The sequence below is a fragment of the Carcharhinus amblyrhynchos genome, chromosome 25 (assembly GCF_965287045.1).
Source record: "Carcharhinus amblyrhynchos chromosome 25, sCarAmb.v2.hapA, whole genome shotgun sequence".
Classification (NCBI taxonomy): Eukaryota; Metazoa; Chordata; class Chondrichthyes; order Carcharhiniformes; family Carcharhinidae; genus Carcharhinus; species Carcharhinus amblyrhynchos.
In genome coordinates, this window is record NC_137348.1 from 23,174,406 (window position 1) to 23,188,777 (window position 14,372).

The 14,372-nt window shown below is 41.8% G+C and overlaps 1 protein-coding gene across 8 annotated transcripts in view; it reads right to left on the reverse strand.

Moving 5' to 3' along the window:
* Nucleotides 1-14,372, reverse strand: part of rabgap1 (RAB GTPase activating protein 1) — a 199,773-nt gene that overhangs the window by 97,405 nt on the left and 87,996 nt on the right. For all 8 annotated transcript variants that reach the window (XM_080212509.1, XM_080212504.1, XM_080212506.1 and 5 more), the window contains one exon: nt 13,512-13,605. In XM_080212509.1, the coding sequence (XP_080068635.1) occupies nt 13,512-13,605 (94 nt within the window). The remainder of the gene's footprint in view (nt 1-13,511; nt 13,606-14,372) is intronic.

Here is a 14,372-nt window from a genome sequence, read left to right on the forward strand (position 1 = left end):
TGTGAATACTTTCGGATCTGATGAAAAATCTCTCAGGAAATGATAATGTTTCAAGTGAGCTGGCAATGGGTTCTCGAAGTAAATCAAGATTTAAACATTTTATTTTTGTACCATGCAAAAGATATTACAATGTTGCTGAAAAATCTTTGGGTGGCAACAAATTCTGTACTTGCATTTTTAATTTTAAACAAAAATATTCACTAAACAAGTATAAATCATACTTATAAAGGCTGCAATATTTTTGGTTTCCATAAACAATTGCACAGAGCCAGCAAATGTAGAAAGGGTGCATGGTCACATAAAAATTTTATGAAGCAGCTGTCCATCTACTCACCCATTTTGGACTTTTGGCTTAAATACTGGTATGAGGAAGAATAGTTTCATTCAGACAATGAGAAATTGTTAAATTTAAAAGGGTGATTGAGTCAATTCCTATGCATGATGTTCACAGTTTGGATAATTGTCAATAAGAAATGTCATTTTTCTTGCCTAGAGAAATCAATTTTCATCATACGGTACAGCTGGAAGGTATACCAGCACATTATGTTTCAAATATTTAATTTACAAGTATAGATTTTAAACACTCTTTCCCTTATCAACTAATTATGAAATTATGTATTGATCCCATTACTGCTACATAGACAGAAGTGTTCAAAATTTGACCAACTTGCTAAAGTTTTCGCTAACATGTTAAAGACGTGCTCATGGGCTGATTGTAAAAATATCACTGACATTTCTCTCTTTAGCAGCATACTTTAGAGAGAATGTTTTGAGGAGCTCTTGTCATTGAGGCTGAAAGACTAATCATTCACCAGAACAGATAAAGGTCCTCAAACTAAAACATTAATTCTGGTCCTCTCTTCACAGATGCTGCCTGACCCGTTGAGTATTATCAACATTTTCTCTTTTTATTTCAGTTAATAGCTTGGCTTTGAGGTAAAATAATCCAGCTTGCGGTACAAGTTTTGTATATTACAATGCAGATTTTGGAAGGATATATATTACACGGCCAAATCCCAAGGAAAAAAATGCTTCTGATATAGTACGGAACTCAATCTATAACTGGTAAACTTCAGCTATTGAAAAGCAGACCAAGAGACACACACAGCGGGCAGATTTAGTGAGATATGTGCACACAGAGACGCACGCTAGTTTTTCTTTGAGCAACTCTATTTCCACTGGGGAGGACCTTATTCTGTATCTACCTAAAAACAAGGTTTCCAAGTTTACTGATGCTCTGGATCAATCCTGAAATGTATCATCCAACTAGATTTTAATGTGGTTTTATGTTGAGTAATGATTTAAGTGCTGAAACTGCAATCATTTTAACACATATGGTACATAGGAAAGTTGAATCTCAATTTGCCATAATAGCAATATTTGCCTTGGCTAATAAATTTCTACTCCAGCAGCATGCACATATTTTCTGGCTCAGATTATCTGCAGTGAATTAAAACAATAGGCTGAAAGGACATTATGGCCTTCTCCTGATCAACAAAATATTTATTATTTCACCATTTTTTTTCAAAATGAGTAGACAAAAGGTGATAAGACAGTCCCTAGCATGGGATTTTCAAAGTAATATTGTTGGGTTGCTTTTTTTGTTATTTTCAATGTCATCTACAAAAACTAATTTTAAATTGTCAGCTGTGGAGAAGGGTCATCCGGATTCGAAACGTTGGCTCTATTCTCTCTCCACAGATGCTGTCAGACCTGCTGAGATTTTCCAGCATTTCTATTTTTGTTTCAGATTCCAGAATCTGCAACAATTTTAAACTGTTGAAATTCTGGTTAGTGTTCAAAGAGAGTGTCGTGTTGTAAGGGGTCGGGCGACAATACAAGTGGGGTTTAGAAACAGAAAGCAGGCAGAAGACCAAGTCAAATCAGTAAACAATTTATTGATTAACATATATGAAGGTATGTGGCCAAGTTCCTGATCATTTAAACGGAAAAGGATTCAAGTTACCGAGGTAGGTTCTCATAGAATCCATAGTCAGGTGCCAAAGCAGGTTTGTCTGGTCCCGGTCATAATCCACAAAGTACACAGCAATAATACACAGCATAATCCACACAAGAATCCAATGTCCTCCTTGCTTTGCACAAAGTAAGTAATCCACACAGGAATGCAACATCCTCCTCGCTTTCACCCTAAAGTCTTCTTTCCTTTACTTTTGCTTGGTGATCCACTTGTATAGTCTAAAGGATTACAGCTGAACTCCATCTCAAGTTTGACATGGAAGCACTTTCAGGTTGAAGGTTGTCAGTTCCTTCAGGGATTGCCATGACCATCTTGTGCAAGGCCTAGCTGTACTTGGCTGCCCTGCAGTCTGAGGGACAGATGCGATCTAGAAAATCGAAGATGGAGTATTGGAAGTACAGCCCCTTGTGACATTGCAATGGTTATAGCTGCCAATAACTTACACCAAGCCATTTTTCTATCAGGTGAGGGCAGAGAAACTTCAGGAAAAAGGTGAGAAATGTTATCCTTTCTTCTAAGAGATAAAGTTTTAAAGTTTATTTATTAGTCACAAGTAGGCTTACATTCACACTGCAATGAAGTTACTCTGAAAATCCCCTAGTCGCCACACTCTGGGGCCTGTTGAGGTACACCGAGGGAGAATTTAACATGGCCTATTCACCTAACTTGGGGTTTAATTTCTGTGGAAATGGAGAAGAATGTGTTTAATGATAAAGTAACAATACTTATTGATTCATGGGAGGCATTATAGACACTTAATTTAATCAATTAGCTTTTAAAATGAGAAATTCCCAATCAGAAATCATGGAATCAAGTTCCACTCCTGGTCTTCGTAGATCCAGGCCAACAGTGTAGTGTAGTCATGTGGGTGTGTTGCTTTGTGGGAGATGCCCCTCTCTGGTTGTTCCAATCTGCCTATTGAGTTGGTCCAGACAGATGTCAATCTGATCAAAAATAGAAAGTGCTGGAGAAACTCAGTAGGTCCTCATCCTGACTTGAAATGTTGGTTCTATTCTCTCTCTACAGATACCATCAGACTGCTGAGTTTCTCCAGCATTTTCTGTTTTTGTTTCACAGTATTTTGCCTTTGTTATTCTGACCAACACGGCTGGAAAGCAATTACTGACAGCAGAATTCTGAATTAGCTACAGGTCTTTATTGTTGCCTTTCCAGGGAGCTAGTAAGAGCAGAGAAGGTAGATACGTGTGGGTGAAGTTCAGCGTGGGCTTATGGCTTTGACAGTCTTGCCTTTTCTTAGCATATAACAAGAATATTTAAATTTTTACATACTCCAATCCTCTCCACAGCAATTGTATGAGGATAAGTCAGACTATTCACATCATTAGTGCTATATTTGACTTTGAGATGAGATTCAGACTAACTGCTATATCCACCTCCATAACATCAATCCCTAGCTCAACTCATCTGCTCCTAAAATGATCAGCCACTAAACTTGACTATTGCAATTGACTCCTGGCTGGCCTCCCACATTCTACCCTCTGTAAACTTGAAGTCATCCGAAGCTTTGCTACCTAAATTGCATCTAGTTCTGTTCACCCATCAACCCTGTGCTCTGACACACAATAGTAGCCCATCAAGCCATGCCTCTATTTTAAAGTTCTCATCCTCATTTTCAAATCTTTGACCTCACCCCTCCCCATCTCTTTAATCTCCACCAGCCCTGCAATCCTCCCAGATATCTAACATCTAATTCTGACTGTGTAAGTATCCTTGATTTTGATTGCTTCACCATCGGTGGCCATGCCTTCAGCTATCTGGGCCCTAAGTTCTGGAACTCTTTCCCTCCTCAAACTGCGCCATCGCTCGACTTTTCATTATTCCTTTGGGGTGTTCCTTAAAAGAAATTCATTCTCTGAGCAAGCTTTTGGTCATCTACTCCCATACTGTCACATGTGGCTCAGTATCAAATTTTGCTTTATAACGCTCACTTGAAAAATTTGGGGATATTTTATTAAAGATGCTATAAGTCATTGTTCATCTTTTTAACCTGTTTTCAGAACCTTAAAATCATAGAATCCCCATAGTGCAGAAGGAGCCAATCAGCCCATCGAGTCTGCACCCACTCTCAGGCAGAGTAACTTATCCAGACCCATTCCCCACGCTATCTCCGTAACCCCACATGTTTACCACAGCTAATCCATCTAATCTACACATCTCTGGACAATAATGGGCAACCTTGCATGGCCAACGCACCTAACCTGCACATCTTTGAACTGCGGGAGGAAACCTGAGCACCCGGAGGAAACTCACAGACACGAGGAGAACATCCAAGCTCCATACAGGCAGTGACCTAAGCCGGGAATTGAACCTGGGTCCCTGGCGCTAAGAGAGAGGAATGCTAACCACTGTGACACCATGCAGTTTGCATGCAAAGTGGCTGCCATATAATGATTGCTGCAGTTGAAAATTATTCACCATACACGAAGCACATTTCAGAACATATCCGACTGAGCCATTAAGACACTACAGAATTTTTCATTCTTTTCTCCATCTCTTCAATGATAAATCAGCTGCAAGAGCTATCTTTAGTCAGAAGTGGCACATTGACAGAGATTAAGATCAGCAATTATGATTGGGTGGAGATCTGCTGGCAGAAAGTAGGAAATTAGGGATGAAAAGAAGAATCACTTTTGGCAACATTAAATGTTGCTAGTGAGAGGGGTAGGCAGACACTAAGTGACACTCTACATGGGGAATGGACTGCTTAATTTTGAAACCTCAACAGTGATTAAGTAGAGGTGCTAAATTAAATGTTTGTTCAAGGACAAGTTTGATTAGTAAGTTTGCAGATGACACAACAGTTGGTGAAATTGCGGTTAGCGATGATGACCATCGGAAGATACAGAAGGTTATAGATCTGTTGGTGACTTGGGCGGAAAGATGGCAGATGGAGTTTAATCCAGACAAATGTGAGGTAATGCATTTTGGACAGTCTAATACAGATGGAAAAAATACAGTAAATGGCAGAACCCTTAAGAGTATTGATAGGTCAAGGGATCTTAGTGTACAGATACACAGGTCACTGAAATTGGCAACGCAGGTGGAGAAGACAGTCAAGAATTCAAACAGCATGCTTGCCTTCATCGGCCAGGTATTGAGTTTAAAAATTGGCAAGTATGTTGCAGCTTTATAGAACCTTGGTTAGACCACACTTGGAATATAATGTCGACTTCTGGTCACCACACTACCAGAAGAACGTGGAGGTTTCGGAGAGGGTACAAAAAAGGTTTACCAGAATGTTGCCTGGTATGGAGAGCGTTAGCTAAGAGGAGAGGTTGGAGAAACTTGGTTTGTTCTCACTGGAATGACAAAGGTTGAGGGACAAGCTGATAGAAGTCTACAAGATTATGAGGGGCAGAGATAAAGTGCATAGTAGAAGCTTTTTTACCAGGGTGGAGGGGTCAATTACAGCGGGGTATAGGTTTAAGGTGAGAAGGGCAAGATTTAAGGTGCAAAGGGCAAGGTTTAAGGAAGATTTACGAGGCAGAATTTTGACATAGAGGGTGGTGGGTGCCTGGAACTCGTTGCCAGGGAGAGGTAGTGGAAGCAGATATGATAGTGACTTTTAAGGGGCTTCTAGACAAATACATGAATAAGATGGGAATAGAGGGATATGGTCCCCGTTAGGATAGGGGGTTTTAGTTCAGATGAGCAGCATGTTTGTGCAGGTTTGGAGGGCTGAAGGACTTGTCCCTGTGCTGTAATTTTATTTGTTCTAATTACTTTAGTTCTGTCTTCACAGAGGAGGACACAAATAACTCCTCAGGAATGCTAGGGAACCAAGGGTATAGTGCAAAGGAGGAACTGAAGGAAGTTATTACAAAAAGAGAGTGCTAGAGAAATTAAATGGGACTGAAAGCCGAAAAATCCCCAGGGCCAGATTATTGAAAATGGTTAATGTTACGCCATTATTTAAGAAGGGTGGCAGGTAAAAGGCAGGGAATTATAGGCCGGTTAGTTTAACGTCTGTTGTAGGTAAAATGTTAGAATCCGTGATCAAGGAGAAAATAGCGAGGCATCTTGAGGAGAATTGTTTGATAGAGCAGACACAGCACGGTTTCGTTAAGGGGAAGTTGTGTCTGACAAATTTATTGGAGTTCTATGAGGATGTGTCTAGGGCGGTGGATAGAGGAGAGCCGGTGGATGTGGTCTTTCTTGATTTTCAGAAGGCATTTGATAAGGTGCCGCACAAGAAGTTATTACAGAAGGTCAGGGAGCATGGAGTTGGCGGTAGGGTGTTAGCATGGATAGGGGATTGGCTGTCAAATAGGAGGCAGAGAGTGGGGGTCAATGGGTGCTATTCGGGTTGGCGGTTGGTGACTAGTGGAGTGCCCCAGGGGTCGGTGCTGGGACCTCAGCTATTTACCATTTATATAGATGGTCTGGAGGAGGGAACCGAGTGTATGGTGTCGAAATTTGCTGATGACACCAAGATTGGTGGAACGGCAAACTGTGCGGAGGGTGTGGAAAGTCTGCAGAAGGATCTAGATAGGCTGGACGAATGGGCCAGGAACTGGCAAATGGAATTTAATGTTGGCAAGTGTGAAGTTGTCCACTTTGGTAGGAATAATGGTAGGAAGGACTATTACTTACATGGCGAAAAACTGCAGCATGCAACGGTCCTTGTGCATGAGTCGCAAAAACCCAGCCTGCAGCTGCAGCAGGTAGTCAGGAAGGCAAATGGGATGCTGGCCTTCATAGCGAGGGGGATTGAATATAAAAGTAGGGAGGTCTTGCTGCAACTGTACAGGGCACTGGTGAGGCCGCAGCTGGAGTAGTGTGTGCAGTTTTGGACGCCGCACTTACGCAAGGATATTTTGGCCTTGGAGGGAGTGCAGAGGAGGTTTACTAGGCTGATACCGGAGTTGAGGGGGTTGAACTATGAGGAGAGCCTGAATAAACTAGGCTTGTACTCGTTAGAGTTTAGAAGAATGAGGGGAGATCTCATTGAGACATATAAGATGATGAATGGGATGGATAGGATAGAGGTGGAGAGGCTCTTCCCGCTCAGAAAGGACAGTAGGACTAGAGGGCACAGCCTCAAGATAAAGGGGGGGCAGTTTAGAACAGAGTTGAGGAGGAACTTCTTCACTCAAAGGGTGGTGAATCTCTGGAATTCTCTGCCCATTGAAGTGGTGGAGGCTGCCTCACTAAATATATTTAAGACGCGGGTTGATAGGCAAGGGGATTAAGGGTTATGGGGAGAGGGCGGGAAGGTGGAACTGAGCCACGACAGATCAGCCATGATCTTATTGAATGGCGGGGCAGGCTCGAAGGGCTAGATGGCCTACTCCTGCTTCTATTTCTTATGTTCTTATTTACATCCCAAGAAACTAAAAGGAGGTGGCCGTAGAAATAATGGATGCATTGGCTGTCATCTTCTAAAATTGTGTAGAATCTGAAACAGTCCTCACAGATTGAAGGCAAAGGTAACTAACCTATTTAACAAAGGAGGGAGGGAGAAAACGGAATTACAGGCCGGTTAGCCAAACATTAATAAGGAAAACACCAGAATCTATACAAAGGAGGTGATGACAGAACATTTGGAAAATATCTGTAGGATTAGACAAAATCAGCATGGATATATGAAAGGGAAATCATGTTTGACAAATCACCTGCAGGTTTTTGTGGATGTAACTAGCAAGGTATCAAGTACAATAAACACTATTTGTTTTTCTTATAAAATTTAGAAGATGACCGGTCTTTGTGTCTTTTACAGTCACAGCACTTAAATCAGTTAAACACCGAATTGGTAAACAAATTCTGTTTAAAACAGAGAATGGAATGAGGTGGAAAGCAACCGGAACCATTCTGCCACTTCTCAGCTGGCAATAACAATTACAAAAGTTACAAAAAGACAGCTGGCACCAGAAGAATTGTACTCCAGTAACAGTCAGCACTTTCAGGAGAAGCAAAACAGAAAATTAACCTTTTTGGATAGTCAGGAAAATGCAGAGATAGCATCAACAAATTGTTGCCTTCTGATGTAAGCTCTCCATTACTTTTAGCATCAGGAAAACACTGGTTACAGGACAAGATATCACATCTCAACCCTTGATCGTACTAAACAACACACTGCAGGAAGTGGTTAGCAAATTCTGCCACCTTGGGTTCGCGATGGCAATCTGACTCTTAATGCAGAGCTGGATATAAACAAAGGGAAAGCAGCTGCCCCCTTTGGTCATCTCACGGAATGTGCATGGAAAAAAAACTAGCTGACTCTGAGGATCAAGACACTGGTTTCAACATCTTGCTGAATAATTGTGAAACATGGACAACTTGCAGCTATTAGGGAAGGAAGCTCAACAATTTTCATTTTCATTATTTGGTACACATTCCCAGCATCTCATGATCACAAATGAGAAAGTCTTCTAAAAGGCAAATCTTCCCAAGTACGCTAAGACATCAAGCAGAGGTGATTTCGCTGGCTTGGGCAGGTTTGGAGCAAAGAATACAGATATACTGCCGAGGATTTTCCACATGGCTAGGTAGCTGAGGCCAGAAAACCAATAGGACGTCCAAAACTCTGCTTGAAAGATGCTTGCAAACACAACATGGAAGGCCTTAAACATGGATTTTCACTGCTGGGAGACACAGACCATGATGTGGAGATGCCAACGTTGGACTAGGGTAAGCACAGTAAAAAGTCTCACAACACCAGGTTAAAGTCCAACAGGTTTATTTGATAGCACCATCCTTCGGAGCACTGTCCCTTCCAGGGACACAGGCCATGACAGGGGGAAATGGTGACATCACCTTTGGACTGGTATTTGCCACCAGGACAATCAATAGGTACAGCAGTTTGCCAACACTCACCAACGCTGCACACAACCCACAATGACATGTGATAACTTAATATGCAGAACCTGCCTCTCATGAGTTGGTCTCTTCAGCCAGAAGTACACCACATGAACTATCCCAAACCCTAATGGGCTTGCTGCATATCCATGAATATGGATGGATGCTGACACACACAAGCTTAAAATCAACATGATTTCTTAACCTTAAACAGAACACAAATGGTGATATCAAGATAATTTTATGCCTGCACTTTCACAATGACATCAGTGCAACTAAGAACCAAATAAAACCCTTTTGATAGGCAGAATTCTAATTCATCAGCAAGTCAACATATTGATGCTATACCGCTTCATCTCTTCTCTCCCTTCCCCCATTCCAAACACCAAGGAGATGATAATTTATCATATTAAATAAATTAAAGTTAGCAGAACAGCTAAAAAGAATTCCAGGAAAGTAGAATAGCCTCCTGATTAATTACAGACTATCATTTGATTACCCCAGAGGCAATCATTATCTTCACCATATATAATTATTTTCATATTAATGCGGTCTCATGAATGTGGCTTCAACTGTGCTGAACTGAACATTTAAAAAAACAGTTCCAAGAAACATCTTCAAAAAAGACTAGGTAAATATTTGAGAAATATCACATACTAGAAGCGAAAATAAACTATAATTACAAGGGCAGACTTGTAATATAGGTCAAATGTCTATATGGCAAGCTGACAGAAAACAGTGTTGAGATAAATGGATCATTTTCTGATGGGCAACCTGTAACTAGCGGAGTGACAGAGGGATCAGTACCAGGACTCAACTGATTGCAATCTATATCAATGACCTGGGTGAAGGGATTGAAAATATGGTAGTTAAATCACTGATGTCACAAAGCTAGGTACAGAACCAAGTTGTAAAGAAGGTATACAGAGTCTATAAATGGATTTGGACAGGTTAAGTGAGTTGACTAAATGTTGGCAGATAGACCATCAAGTGGGAAAATGTGAACTTGTCAATTGTGGCAGGAAGAATAAAAAAGCAATATACTAATTGAATGACTGGAGACTGCAGAACTCTATTGTAGAGGAATCTGGATTTCCAGATAGTGATCAGGAAATTAAATGGAATGTTGGTGTTTAGTGCAAGAGGAATCAAGTATAAAAGGAGTAAGTAGAACTGGCAAGCAACAGGACTTTTAAGTTTTAAGGCTGGGGCAATTACACAGATCGAATATGACAAGCAGTGAGGTCACTGAGAATTTGAATACAAGGATGAGAATTTTTATTGACAGACCTGAAACAAGTTTAGGGAGCACAGGGGTGATAGGTGAATAGCACTTGGTTCGGGTTGGGAAATGGAAAACAGCTTGAATGAGAGTGGAGTGGCAGCAAGGGGAAGAACCAGGCCCCTTCCCAGATGAGCAGCAAGAGGCAACTCTCATCCCACAAGGAAGATAAGGACTGCAGACCAAGAAAAGCACCAGGACGGTACCTACAGAAGAAGTGGCAAAGCTCTATGGAGTTGGAGGAGGAGATACCTGGAGTCCAAAGCATCGAGGAGACCAGTGCACACCAACTTCAACCTCAAAGTGAATAGGACAACATTAGCTCCATGAAGCAGGGAGAAGTGATGCGCTCAGTGCACCCCAGCTATGGGAAGCCAGGAGCAGCAATGCCCAAGGGGGATCAGATGGGAGAAACTCCTCCAAAAGAGAACAATTCAAATCTCGCTCCTTCATGAACCGCCTTCTGTCACCTGGACAGGACATTTCCAAATAGAGTGGTTCATGACAGTTTCCTCAGTCAGCGAAAGTGAGACAATTTGCAAACACTATGGATATGCAGGAGCAGACCAAAGTCTCAAGGACAACGGGTGATAAACGATAAAATGCTTTAAAATGGGGGTAAAAATTGTGATCATTAACATGCGTAGGATTAAATCTACTATGCGATGTGTTGCCACCTTGGATACCTTGCCAAGGTCAAAGCTGGCCTGCTTTTTTGCAGGAGTATACAATGACACATCTCAGCTCCTACAGACAATAGTCATGATGGTGTTTCCACTGGCAGTCAATCTGGTCGGGAGGAAATGACTGGTGCTTTTCCTGTTTGGGTATTCTGCTGCAAGGGGCAACTTCATCTCCAAATCTAAAGTGGTGGTATGTGTGTGCAGATGTATTATACATGAATGGTCCACTCCAGTTAATTAAAATGTATGCTCAGGCTCAAAACAGTGAATGGCTGGCTGTCCTTCAGCAGCTCCCACTGCTGTTGGTGACTTCCAGGCCAGTCATTCTGAGCGGTGACTTCAATTATGTCATCCATGCAGCAGGATGATCCGACAGGGCCAACAGCAGACTGGATGGCATGCCCAGTAGAGGATGCCACGCTGCACATCTTCAGCAACCCTGAAGATGAGTGCAGCATAGATACACCTGGCTGCGGCCAGATGGGTCTGGCCTGTCCAGGATAGATTTCCTGATTGTATGCCGAGCATTCACGGTCAGGTCACCACCAGCAAGCCGTGTTCTTCTCTACCACTGCCTCCTGCAGGAAAACCAGAGGGTTGGCAGGGGGGCATGGAAGCTGAACATGAAATTGTTGATCCCAGAGTACATGGAAGAACTCAAAAGGGATGACAAAGATTGGACAACTGTGAAACCCTCCAAGTTCCTGACACACTGGTGAGGGGCAATCAAGGAAAACATCAAGAGATTTTTCATCCTCAAAGGTATTCAGAAGGCAAGAGAGAGAGATAAACATTTGCTAAAGACACTGCAGTCTGACATTTCGAGGATCAACAAATTCTCTTATGCCAGATTCTATGACATGATGCCCACAGAAAACATGGCTTCCCAATTCTTCCTACCCTCTATCATGGAGATCTTAGATGACAACCAGCAGGGGAACCTGGACAAACTCTGGATGCTGGATGAGTTGACTGAGGCCGCTGAGTCCTTCAAGAAGAGCAAAACTCCAGAAGCAACAGCTTGTCATCACTAATCCGGTCAGATTTGCTCTGGAGTCAGTGATCCATGATGTGGAGATGCCGGCGTTGGACTGGGGTAAACACAGTAAGAAGTCTGACAACACCAGGTTGGACTTAAATCTGGTCTGTCAGTGATCCACCCAGACCAGCCCTGTGCTGTAGCCAGCAGGAAGATCTCTGATAGGCAACTGCATCCCTGAATAAAGTGAGGGTGTGGACTTGCCTCATCAGCTTAGCCAGGAGAAGGCGTTCGACAGAATATCGCACACTACATGATGGGTATGATGTAGATCTGGCTCATTCCTGCACAATGGCGATCAATGAAGCCATCGTCCGCTTTATCTGGATATTAGAAATGGATATCAGTCTTCGCAGGGATGTGATCTCCAAACCTCCAGATAAAGGGGGAAAGCATGCCCAACATCGCCCTAACCCTGATAGCCACGTTTGTGTGTGGTTGTATCAAGGTCTGCATATGCCCTCGGTACAGAAACACCAAGCTTCACTACGTGCCAAAGTTTGACCTTTCTCCGATATTGCAAAGGATGGATCTGAGCATGCTGCCTTGGAACATTCCAAGTGGTAGGAACATGCCATACTAGCTGTTCCCTGTGGAAATATTAACGCAGAGAAGCACCTTTAACCACAAATCCATCAGGAAATCAGTGGTCTCTACATAACATTTTAGAGGCCTTGCGGAAAAAGGAGATGGTGGATCCTGTTGGATGGTTCCCTGAGCAGTGTCAAAGTCATTTGGCAAAATGCCTCACCACCAGAACTTCCAAACAAGCACGAAGATGTAGCTTGGCTGATGGTGTGAAAGGCCCTCCCCATTAGTTCCTTTCCACATTGCCTGGAATCTCTCACTGCCCTCAAGGTGGCTGTGGTGGGGACAAGACTGTTGTCCTTCTCTGAGTGAACGTGCCTTTGCAAAGAAGGACTGGAGAGAAACAATGTGATTTTTGTCAAGGTTCATCCCAAGCAGCTCCATGCTCTACGAAATGTTCCCAACAACATGGACCGAGAACAAATATCAACTGCTGCTAGACGATCATCAGCTTGGTCAAAGATGCTTTTTGGTCCGCCGGAAACTTGTGGTCTTTCCAGTGCAAAGGTTATCCCTGATTGGAACGTGCTAGTCTGCAACACTCAAAGCCCAGGGTTACTTGCTGAGAGGTGCACTGAAGCTTGGGGCAGCAGCCGCAGAGACATGATAGAGAAAGACTGCTTTCTAAAACCTTTCAACTATTGTGCACTGAGGGGCTGGAAATTGTATAGAGCCCTTTGGGGTCTATAATCCACACTGAATGTAGGTGAATACAATGCATCACAATTGTATTGAAGCACCTCAGAGTTGAGTATGATCTATACAGAAAGCTTAAATCCCATTGCACTTTTTGTAATGACCATCTTGAAATGTTTGTAATCTTTGTCTGATTGCACTGAAGCACTTCAGAGTACAAAATGAGCTATGTAGAAAACTTGAACACCATTTTGTTCAGACATTTTATGAAAAAAGTATATTTTTTCAAAAAAATTTACAGGTAATGTGCATATAATTTCCTGCAATCCAACAATTTACAATAATTTGATGGAACACTCTGGGTGAAAACTACAAAACTAATTCCTCTAAAGGCAGAACTCTAAAAACTTTAGAAAGTGATAAAACTAGAAAATAGCTGCTTCACAAGATCTAAGACACAACTGGTAGTTCCACTTTGTTACTCACCACTTTGACAGTAGATCTCCCCACGTCTCCAAAATCTTTTCACCACATTCTTTGGACACATCACCAGAGCCACTCAGCAGAGGCTCATCATTATCTGAAAAAAAAGTTAGTAAATTAAATAGGTCTGACTCAAGATGACTTCCTTTTGCTGCCTGCAAAAAAATCATGTCAGAAAGCATTCACATGTTACGGTGTGTTAAATGTTGATTCTATGCTCATATGTTTCCCAGTAACATTAAATGTTATATGACTACAATTGAACATTACATACTTTCTTTTTGATTTAAATTTTATTTTGCGTTCCATCTGTTTTTAAACATTACTCTTGCACATAATTTTTCAATCTACCACAACATATCAAATGACAGGCCATCCGATTAAAAACGAAAGCACCTCAGGCATAATTATCTAGATACACAAAGGGATAAATACACATCAGTATTATTAAACTTTTCGAATTATTTATACTTCACAAAGAATAAAATGAGGAAAGCAGCTGGAGTTGAGGATTGAGAGAAATATCCCTTTATCTCCAATTGCCTTTGCTACCAAAGGCAGCTTCACAGGTCAGTGTCAAATAAAGTAGGCCTACAGCTGTATAAACATTTGCCATCGGAAGTGAATTGCGTTCCTTAATTTAGATTACATTGGCATGTAAAATGACTTAAGAACAGAACTGTATTCTTTACAGACCAGGAAATATCCTTTTATCCATATGGAAGCTTTAGTCTCAGGATATACAATAAGCAAAAAAAAAGCAGCTTAAACATCTGGTCTTGCAAAAAATGCCCTACAACCAGTACCTAGGTGGATTGTAATGTGTTTGTACCAGACGCAGGTGAAAACCACACAAAAAAAATT